General features: G+C 35.6%; 1 protein-coding gene across 1 annotated transcript in view; it reads left to right on the top strand.

The window, feature by feature from the left end:
- The first annotated feature begins 293 nt into the window (after positions 1 to 293).
- The window catches only part of LOC129232134 (uncharacterized), a 31805-nt gene continuing 20512 nt past the window's right edge, over positions 294 to 11586 (top strand). The window contains exons 1-2 of the mRNA XM_054866375.1: positions 294 to 499; positions 6118 to 6201. Coding sequence (XP_054722350.1) covers positions 379 to 499; positions 6118 to 6201 — 205 coding nt within the window. The 5' untranslated portion in view covers positions 294 to 378. The remainder of the gene's footprint in view (positions 500 to 6117; positions 6202 to 11586) is intronic.

The raw sequence follows: 11586 nt of genomic DNA, 5'->3' as shown, positions 1-11586 counted from the left end.
CTGTCGGGGATTTCCTAGCGCCACCACTGGGGGGGGGGCATTATATTTGTCAGTGCCCGGGGCGCCCAGGTGTTTAAATCTTTCCCTGATTATCAACTTAGCGCTCATCAAACGTTTAATTTCAATCTTGACGCGGGCGTTACACCATTGCTTTATTTACTCTCCCTCAAACGAGAAACATCTGCTATCAAGACAATATTGTCAACTTGATCACTTCTAGTCTGGTAGTGTAGCCTGATAACGAATTAAAGTGGAACAGTCCTACTTTCCCCTCCGGAAATCATCCTTCATAATCATCAGCTGATTTTCACTGTTCCTCCAGCCTCCGTCCTCGAAGGAAGTTCTCGCCGTTCGTTTCTATTTGTGCAGAAAAAGAAAATGTTTCGAGAGGTCGATCTTCGCAGCGACACTGTTACCAAGCCCACGCCGGAAATGCGACGGGCGATGGCCGAAGCTGTCGTGGGAGATGATGTCTATGGCGAAGATCCCACCATCAATGGTAAAATAGTGTCTTTTAAAATGGCTACTGGGAAACTGAGAAATAATATAAATTTTGGGTTAAAAATAGCAAATCCCCACCCCTCCGCCGTGGTGTAGTCAAGGGAGACTGTGTCTCTTATTTTTTTTTATTTTTACAGTAGTGTCAGGGGGTCTGTGGCCCATCTAAGGTGGCGCCTTGCTTCTTAGAGGCTCATGCATACATTAAAACTATACTATCTATTCTAGTACAAAGTTACTTTGGTATAAAAATTGTGAAGGCAAATTTAATGTGCTGTACTCTGTTGAAGTTTGCTGAAATAGCAACTGATTGCTAATTTAAAAGGATTTTCGTTTACAATATTTGAACATACTTCATTTCAAGAAGCCAACCAAAAGGTGGGGTATAAGCAGCTCGTTCGAGGGGGGGGGGGGCAATTATCCCCTTACTTAAGTGGTTCTGTCCCTCAAGGGCGCCCATATAAGGGGCTCAAGCCCCTCCTCCTTAGAAATTAGAACTTCCTTGCTTTTAGTACTTTTTTCTTTGCAAAATGTAAAAAACATTTCTTTTCTTAAAATTAATGAATAAGTTATTTAAAGTGTCAAATTTTAATAACTTTAATTTGTACTGAAATCGGTTTCCATTGGGGAAAATATCTGAGCCCCCCCCCCCCCCCCCCCCACCTTAAAGTTTTGCATATGGGCGCCCATGCTGTGCCTCTACTTTTCTAAGTTCATAGTTAACGATAGATCAAAAAATGATAAAGTTGATCGGACCACGCGTTTAAAAAAAGAATTGATTTAATAAGTGTGGGTTCTATATTTTTCTCAAGTAATTTCATAAAGAGTAAAATGTAAATTTCAAGAAAGAAGTCTACTATGGCCACCCACACTGCATTTTGAGGTCGCGTCTTGAATTTTTTTAGAGGTCATTTTATTAATAGTAAGGATGTCTGCTAAATTCAATTTATGAAAAAAGTCAGCTGTAGGGGCACCCGCTCACCAAATCTGCCCTTTGATGCACCAGTCGCCTAAGAGGTGCGGTGTTTTCAGCCCTCCCCCCACTCACATACACAGCCAGAACCCTTGGCCTCAAACCATAACTTTCAATCCCAGCTAAATAATATCGACAACAAAATTCAAATTTGCTTTTTTTAGTACAAAGGAGAGACGTTTCTCAAGTTTTGTATTTTAAGCCGATCTCAATATTTTGGAAGAGATTTTTTAATTTTAATCGTCTTTTTACTACAGACTTTTATACTTCTTAACAAGGACGCCTATATAGAGGGGCAAGTGGGGGCTCAAGCCCCCCCCCTCCTAGAATTTGGAACCTCCATGCTTTTAGTACTTTTTCTCTGAAAAAAATGTAAAAACATTTCTTCTCTAGGCATCAATGAAAAATTTATTTAAAATATCAAACTTTAATAAGTCTAATCTGCACTACAATCGGTTTCTATGGGGAAAATATCTGAGGCCCCCCCCCCCCCTTAAAATTATGCATATGGGCGCCTATGCTTCTTAATCAAAGAAGTTCAGTTTCGATTTCTTGTTTTTTCCAAAATTTTACGCAAAATCTTGACAACTGTTTATGTTTATTCCATTGTATTAAAGCAAATACGTATTTCAAAATTTTATAAGAGTTTTGAACTTAAATTAGGTGCAATTATATTTTTAGTAGAACATAACACTTAAGAAGAACATTTGTACAATGTTTTTGACGGTTCTCCTACATGTACACTACACAATAAAATACTCAAAACAGTATTCATTTAGATATTGATATTTAAAACTTTGAAAAAAATAATTTAAACTATCTTATCTCTGTAAACAAAAATTTTGCACGATTCTTTTACGAAAGAATCTTATACGAAATGTTTTTAAAAATTTAAAGAAGAAAAGAGTATTTCGCGAAAGTAAGATTTTTCATTATGAAGTTACACTATAATAGATCATTGACAACAATATATCTACAACATCTCATTCTTAAATTTGTACTTGCGTCTTTTTTCTTTAATAACATCGATGGTTTTTCTTGTTAAGCACTTTTATTATACTTGACCAGATTGTCACGGAAAAATCTGAGGCCTGGTTTTGCTTACATCTCAGCAACTAGACGACTTAGAGACTTCGGGATTTCACTAAATGATTTGCTTAATCTCAAGGTACAGCTTAACGCTGAAAATTTAGTCTAAAATAAAATTATTATTTCGGTTAGGATGGAAAGCAGCAAATTTCATGTAATTTCCCCATTAAATGTTTAATTATAAAACCCATTGTTACAAATTTTGTTGCTTTGCAACAGTAATGTTAATATTTTGTAGTAAGTTACCGCCCTAAAGCCAGGGCTAAGGCAGAAATACTTAAAATACACCTCCAGCTCAGTTATTTCATCCGAGGACTGCAGTTTCGTGCTTTTTAGCACTCATCAGCCCGGAATAGGAATCACATGAGCTGGAGGCGAAAAACCTCTTAAGGGAGCCAAGAGAGCCAAACAAACTGGTAGCTAATGCAGAATTAGCAAACCAGATGAGCGACCGCAGCAATGGTGCGGTTCAACTCAAAGATTGATGGCAAAGCTAAGGTATTTTGTAGTAAGTTACCGCCCTAAAACCAGAGCTAAGGCAGAAATACTTAAAATACACCGCCAGCTCAGTTATTCCATCCGAGGACTGCAGTTTCGTGCTTTTTACCCTTAAGAGATTTTTCTCCTCCAGCTCATGTGATTCCTATTCCGGGCTGATGAGTGCTAAAAAGCACGAAACTGCAGTCCTCGGATGGAATAACTGAGCTGGCGGTGTATTTTAAGTATTTCTGCCATTGGCTTTAGGGCGGTAACTTGCTACAAAATACCATGCTTTGCCATCAATCTTTGAGTTGAACGCACCATTGCTGCGGTCGCTCATCTGGTTTGCTAATTCTGCATTAGCTACCCAGTTTGTTTGGCTCTCTTGGCTCCCTTAAGAGGATTTTCACCTCCAGCTCATGTGATTACTATTCCGGGCTGATGAGTGCTAAAAAGTACGAAACTGCAGTCCTCGGATGGAATAACTGAGCTGGCGGTGTATTTTAAGTAGTAATGTTAATAGTTAATCATGATGAAATTTTTAAATCAAGGCTTCTCTGGAGCAAGAATGAAATTTATTCACTATCGTTGCGTTCTTAGGATTTTTATCCTCATCTATGCCAATAATCGATAACGGGGCTAAGAAAAAAGACATATTATTATCTTTATCACAAGTAACTTACGCTGTGAACCATTCTTTTGCTTATATATCAACAACTAGACCATTTAGAGACTTTGGAATTTCACTAAGTGATTTATTTAATTTTAAGGTACAACTTAAAGCTAAAAAATTAAATTCTAAAATAAAATTTTGTTTGAAAGCGAAAAACTTTAAAATAACAGAATTTTTTTATAAAATACTAAGCACTCATAATGCAGTCAAAAGGATAAAAAAACTTTTCTGGGTCAGAAAGGACAATATAACTATTCCTGTAGTTTTCAATTGTTAAAAGAAAAAGACGTCACAAAGAAAAGTGCGCTCAAGTCATTTCAATCCAAACTTTCCTATTAAGAAAAATATGCATGTTTCAACACTCAAATTTATGATTGAAAGCTAGATAATGATAAAATATTCTCTAACATGACTTGAGCCGCACTTTTCTTCGTTTGTAAAGTCTTTTTCTTGGAGCAATTGAAAACTACAGGAATACCTAAATTGTCCTTTCTGACCCAAAAAAGTTTTTTTTATCCTTTTGACTACATTATGAAAAGTGCTTAGTATTTTTTTTAAAAAATCTGTTATATTTAAATAAAAACGCAGACATCCCGATTCACTTGCGCTAAGTCTTAAATTCCCCTGAAGTGGAAGGTTTTTAAATCTCCCGCCAAGAAGAGTCCAAAACATTTCTAGGACAGAATCTGAGATTTTGGCGGGTTCCATCACTCCGTAAATTTTATCTGCTTAAAATCCTTCTTCCCCCGTACAAAAGAGGATTTCCTTTCAATTCTCATTGCAAATCGTACAAATTAAAAGCCCCCCTCCTTTAGGAAGAAAAATATTTATTGCAGTTCGAGCAAAATAAAATTCCTTCTCCCTCTCTATGAAAAAAATATCGTTTTACCATACGTTTACAATTAGAACAAAATAAAAATCAGCCTTCCCCTGCGAAAATTAATTATAAAAATATGCATATTTATTCCAGTCCCTAACCCCCTATACCCTATTTTTGTGATATATGTAGCTTTCAAGAATAAGAGATCGGTCTTGAGTGATGTATGAAAAAACTGAAAAAAAATTCCAGTAACATTAAGCTCAGTTCTTCAATTAAATTTAGCCTAGGATTTCTGCTAAGTTCGAAAAACTTATAATTCCTTTTCATTTTAACTGAGAAATTGGAACTAACTTCAACTTATAAAGAACAAGTGACTAAAATTAAGAATTAAAAAAAAACCCGACTGAGTCGCAACTGTAGAATCAAGAGGGAAAATTGAGAATCCTTTTAAAAGCCTTATGCTGTTAAAAATCAATTTCAAGTATTTTATTTGCTAATAAATAGAAACTGGCTACAGATAAAAATTTTAAATCATTGCGTTCAATTTCCTTGTCGGCCAACAATGAATTCGGTTATCAATCGCGTAAATAAAGGCTTAGCCGTTATTAAAATCTGCTTTAAAAACCGTTATAATTCGAATTGTATGCAACATGGAAGTTCCAAACACATTCTATCAGACCCGCAGAAAAAAAAAACTCTTTATTTTGATACTAAATTTTAAAAATGTTAAATGTGTTTTCTCTGCAAAAACCGCAAAAAACATTTTAGAGGTTTTTAATTAATATCTTCGTTAATTAATGTCATCCGAAGACGCAACCTAGTTAAGAACACTCTCGATCAACTCTCCTTTCGAACATTTTTTTTTTTTTCAAAATCGGTCCATCCGTTTAGGCGCTATAGTGCCACAGACAGATACACACACACACGTCAAACTTATAACCTCCTTCCTTTGCGTGTCGGGGGTTAAAAAGAACTCTTTTGAATAATGTAAAATGTTAGGAGGTGTGGAAGTTTTGTGGCTCCCTTTATTAGGCATAAAGTTTTCGGTTAAAGCATTAAGACCAAAAAAGTTTCTAATTAAAGGGGGGGGGGACACCCTGGGGGAACCCCATTGTTCCATATATCAAAGACTTATGTGTTATGAGGGGATTCGGACAAAACGTCCAGCTTTCAATCATCCATGACCAAAACCTCCAACGGACAAAACATCCGAGGGACAGAACGTCCGACGGACATAACGTCCAGCGGACATAATGTCCGACGGACAAAAGGTCCAAGGACAGAACGTCCACATTTTTGGACAGCTAGGACATAACGTCCTGTTTTCTGAGCAGGGGGTCGTTTTGTCCATGGATGTTTTGGATTTGGACGTTATGTCCGGCATTCGTTATGGAGGCACACATTCTTAGGCAAAAAGTTGTTGTAGTTTATTATAGAGAACTTATAGAACATTTGTTGTTTGGGGGCTGTATTGTTTACTGGTGTCTGCGAGCTGGCACTTGGAAAATTAAGTCTGAATAATTAATTCAGACTTAAAAACGTGTTATTTATGCTTAAAGTTCTTTTTTCCCCTTGTCTTTGCAGAACTTCAACGGCGTGTCGCAGAGCTTCTGGGCAAAGAACAGGCTCTCTTCGTAGCGTCTGGAACTATGGGAAATCTTGCAGCTAGTAAGCAAAAACCTACTATTTTTATTATTGTTAAACCATGGACCCTCTTTTCGTAATCAGACATAAGCAGCTCTTACGCGCTTAATTTCTGATAAAAATAGTGCAGGAGCCCTATAGTCTTTAAAACTTACTTTCATACGTAAATAATCTTTATTCCGTCTGATATCTACAAACTAGATAACAACCCGTCATGGTATGATGAGGGCAAATTGACTTTTTATCAGAGAAATTGGCCTTCAAATTTGATAGGTTAAAATAAATTTATGTACTTCAAAACCAGACTAAAGTAAGATCAATTTTTACTACTTTTCAGGAGAGTGTTAAAACGTTTGTTTACTGCATGGGAAAGTTGGGACTTACGCTCTTATAACACTGATAAATAAATATAAAGGTTTGTATTTTTCTTAGTGGGATTACCCCCGCCCCCCCCCCCTAAATGGGTAGTCTGTACTCTGTTATTGCAGACTAGTAAAAGGAATAATGAATACATCACTTTAAACTTCAAGTCTGGATGGGAAGAGAAGTCGCCAACGTTATTTTCTGACCAAACTTCACAGTTACACTAACTTTGTTCTTTTCCGATTAATTATTCTCTAGACTCTATTACAGTTATAGTGTTTCTTTGAATCCCTTCATTATCAACGAATCATTACGTTTTTCTTGTGCGTCAAATTGCGCACACAAGCAGAATGAAACGTTTAAAAGTACCTGATTTGATACTGAATGCCGATAAAGTAACAATAGAAATTTTGACGAGACAAATGATTTTTTTTTTTTTTTTGAAAAGTTTGATTTGTCACTAGACAAGATTATCGTAGTTTTGTTTTATCATGCTCTTATCACTTTCTGTTTAATGTGTATCTTAAGTTCAAACAATTCTTAATCTATCGTCACTTTACACAGTAGCCTTAACTTTTTTTTTTTTTTTCTAGGAAAGATTGTATTCCAATCATTGTTAGTTTTTAAAAAATGTGTGCAATCTTTCCTGAACGTATAAAAGTACAAGAAAGGCTAATTAGAATAACTCAAAACTACTTTAAGTTATTATGAAGGGCTGATCCCTATGCAGTTTATATGAATCCATTGTTCGCATGCATTGCTATGGAGGGAGGTCGGATTTTCGAAACAATTCGATTTCTGTGAAGCAGTTGGAAAATTACTTGCGTTTCTTTAAATGCGGCGTTCAATGCCTGATATTGAGGTTTTTTTTTTTTTTTTTTTACTATATAATTTGATGCCTGGAGTAAAATGTTCTTTTTTTTTAATTAAATTTCTTGCACACTTGAAAAAAAAAACTGATTAATGTATATGTATATACATATAAAAATGGCTGTGATGTATGTAAGTGGGTAGATGTGTGTGTGTGTGTGTGTGCGTCCTTATGCGAATCCACAGTTTACGTCGGATCTTTGCCAAATTTACCACAGAGGTCCTTTGATGCTCATGATTTCAAACAGGGGCTTTGTATACTTGAAAAAAAAAAAAAAAACTGATTAATGTATATGTATATTCATATGAAAAGGGCTGTATTTAAATAGGTAACAGGTGTGTGTGTGTGCGTATGTTCCTTATACAAATCCACAGTTTACATCGGATCTTTGCCAAATTTATCACAGAGGTCCTTTGATGCTCATGATTTCAAACAGGGGCTTTGTATACTTGAAAAAAAAAAAAAACTGATTAATGTATATGTATATTCATATGAAAAGGGCTGTATTTAAATAGGTAACAGGTGTGTGTGTGTGCGTATGTTCCTTATACAAATCCACAGTTTACATCGGATCTTTGCCAAATTTATCACAGAGGTCCTTTGATGCTCATGACTTCAAACAGGGGGCTTTCGCCAGAAAATTCGTGAAACTGAATGTTTATGATTTTTTGTAACTAATGACTGAATTTTTGGACGATTAAAAAAACTTAAAGGGAACTAGATTTAAATTTTGTGCCCTAAAAAGGCACTCTTCTACACGTTGATGGGAAGTTTTACACTTTTTTTTTCTTTTATTTAAACTTGATTGTTGAACATGCTTCACTTGACACAATATTTTATTTTAGAGGAAGACCGTGCGACATTGGGCAAAGCAGTCAACAGTTTCCTAAAAGTGTGTTAGCCATTTCGAAATAGAATATAAGATTTAAAAGGACTACACCCTAAATCATAGAAACAATTCGTCGCTAAAAAAAAGCGAATGGGCGTATCTCAAAAAAAAAAAAAAAAAAAAAAAAATCAAAAAATGAGTTATGACCACCACAGAAATGTCCAAAGTCGATTTTATAATATGACCCATGGGCGTATCTCTACATTAAATAGAAAAAAAGTTACAATCCCTCATACTGGTGGCGGTTCTCAAGCGATACAGTAAACTGGAAATCTTTAAATCGGTTTTCTGCAAAATGCTTACAAGTGAGAAACGCCATTCATCTTTTTAGCGACGAATTACTCTAGGAATGCTCTAATTATTCCTATAATGCATAGTGGCTTCATTTGAGGCTACTTACGACCAAACGGCACGACCTTGAGGGTCACGGATTAGGACAAAATTCTAGCTATAGGTCCATTCCCTCTATAGGTATGAGCGCAGATAAAGCGATTTGACTGCATATAGGCCCTGGTTTGGCTGCAACGAAAGTCCGACGTTGATAGTTTGGCCCTAGAAATGCAATGTCGTTTCCATTGGAATTTCAGACATCGACACTATGTTCGATCTCCCAACACCGTTGGCGTATTTTGTTAGTAAATTGAGTATGAGGGAGAACACGTATTTATTTATGGGCACTAAGTTATTTGAAAAGTCGAAACGATCTTTTTTTTTCTTTTCTTTTTTTGTGTGTGTGCCATGTGCAATAAATCAGAGATTTTTCTCCTCTCCCATTTTTTGCTTGTCAATATGGGATATCTTTGACAGCAGACGATAAATATCTAGTTAAAGTAAATGTCTTTATTAGCAAACGATAAGTACTTTTTACTAGCAGACGATTAACATAAAACGAAAATAATTAGTTTCATTTGCAAACGATAAATATCCTGCAACTAGGGTAACACCCCCAGTAATTGGCACGGCACCAGTGATTGGCACTTCCAACAAAAATGTCCTAAAAAAAGACTCGTATCCATTTTTTTTTAAATAGAAGGCTATATACCAACTGAATGTACATTAATTTTAAAGATTATAACTTCAATTCATGTTACTAAATGGCAGCAGTACGTAGGAAAGAGAAACAGTTGTGGCTTGTGTCAAATCAGCCATTTTTGTTGCAAAAGCTTCTTCTCTGGCTCAAGGGAAGCATGCACATAAATCCATTAGGATCTGACTTAAATTATATTTTAAATTTTCGTTGTCGAAAGTTTTGTTTAGTTGAAAGGTGTTACTTTAATTGTGTAGAAGTATATTTTCATACCTATTTGGAATTTTAAAATAATGATGGGTGCCATTTACTGGTGCTTCAATTTTGCTAGTTCCCAGTAATTGCCATGTGTGCCAAGTACTGGGGAAATAGCGTTATTTCCGCGATAAAGCTGAGTGAGGTGTCATTATCTTCAGTTTTTTGCGTAGATTACGAATATGATAAAGCGAAAATTGAAATCGGTAGCTTTTGTACAGTAATTGTCAAAAAAAGCATCAAAATCATCAAATTTTGAAGTTGCGCCTTTTTGTCAATTGGAGTGACTTTCACCAGAAAAAAAACCAAATGAAAGTCAGTCAGTAATTAATTTTATACTGGGGGCTCCGTCCTTTGCTCGGATCGCTCGCTAACCCCCGTTCGCCACCTACGGTATCTCAATGCCGCCTGCAGCTGGTGGTTTTTCAAGAGAAAGAAAACCGACTTGTTGCATTTGATAAATAATGAAAAAGAGGAAAACTTATGCAAAAAAGTATGCTATATGAGTTTTTAACTATACTTGGGGCAAACCTAACTTGGTAGCATTCGTAAAATCAAAACCGAAGGATGAAACAGCATTAATTTCAATATCTTTTCCATGAAACATCTCAAATTTATGTTTTTATTTCTCTAAAATACTTTTCCAACATGAAGAAGAGTGATTTAGCATTAATTTATATAAAACTAGTGGTACCCGCACGGCTTTGCCCATAATAGAAAAATTAAAAGGTCTTTTGGTTCGCCTGTGTGGCGAATTTTCTCTCCAATTGGCTTGTACCCATGTTACGGTTCCACGTTATGATAATTTCGTAATTCACTCGTCCATCTTATGATAATTTTGTTCTTAAAATTGGAATAGAAAAAGAACTACATCGAATTTTCAAAAAATCGCTTCGAGGTGCACACCCCCATGCTACAAACTAATTTTGTGTCAAATTTCATGAAAATCGGAGTAGCTGTCTAGGCGCTATGCACGTCTCAGAGATCCAGACAGAGAGACTTTCAGCTTTATTATTAGTAAAGATGAAGAAGAAGAAAGATAAACACATTCCTCCCCATATTATCAAATTTATATGAAAAATGGGCTTAACATTAGAATAGAAAAAGAACAAAATGGAATTTTCAAAAAATCGCTTCGAGGTGCACACCCCCATGCTATTAACTAATACTGTGCCAAATTTCATGAAAATCGGCCAAACGGTCTAGGCGCTATGCGCGTCACAGAGATACTGACAGACAGACAGAAATCCGGACGGAGAGAGATCCAGACAAAGAAACTTCCAGGTTTATTATTAGTAAAGATAAAGAAGAAGAAAGATAAACACATTCTTCCCCATATTATCAAATTTATATGAAAAATGGGCTTAAAACTGGAATAGAAAAAGAACCTCATCGAATTTTTGAAAAATCGCTTCGAGGTGTACATCCCCACGCTACAAACTAACTTTGTGCCAACTTTCATGAAAATCGGCAGAACGGTCTAGGCGCTATGCGCGTCACAGAGATCCTGACAGAGATCCGTACAGAGAGATCCTGACAGACAGAGATCCTGACAGACAGAGATCCCGACAGAGAGACTTTCTGCTTTATTATTAGTAAATATTACCTACTTTACATCAACATTACTCATGTTTCTTATGATGATAAAATTTGTATGTAATTTAAAAGAAAAAAATAAAGTGATTTTCCAGTTCTATTATTATGTGCCAATTACTGGATCACAAGGTGTCATACACTGGGGTATCGGGTGACAATTACTGGTGATTTTGGTAACTTTTTATATGCATATTTTTTATAAAAGTATCGATTCAAATATTTTTGATTTTAGTGAACCAAATAGATGCACAGATGTGCACTCTTTAATACAAAAATATTTGCAAGAGAGTATTTTTTTTTTCTAAGTACTGAAAACAGAGGTAAGTTAAATTACAAACTCTTAAAGTGCCAATTACTGAGGTCTTTACCCTATGTCATTTTGGCATTCAAGTTGTTGAAATTAAAAGT

Source organism: Uloborus diversus, unplaced genomic scaffold (genome assembly GCF_026930045.1).
Source record: "Uloborus diversus isolate 005 unplaced genomic scaffold, Udiv.v.3.1 scaffold_11, whole genome shotgun sequence".
Taxonomy (NCBI): Eukaryota; Metazoa; Arthropoda; class Arachnida; order Araneae; family Uloboridae; genus Uloborus; species Uloborus diversus.
The sequence above is the reverse complement of the archived record's forward strand: the minus strand, read 5'-3'. Positions and strand labels throughout refer to the sequence as shown.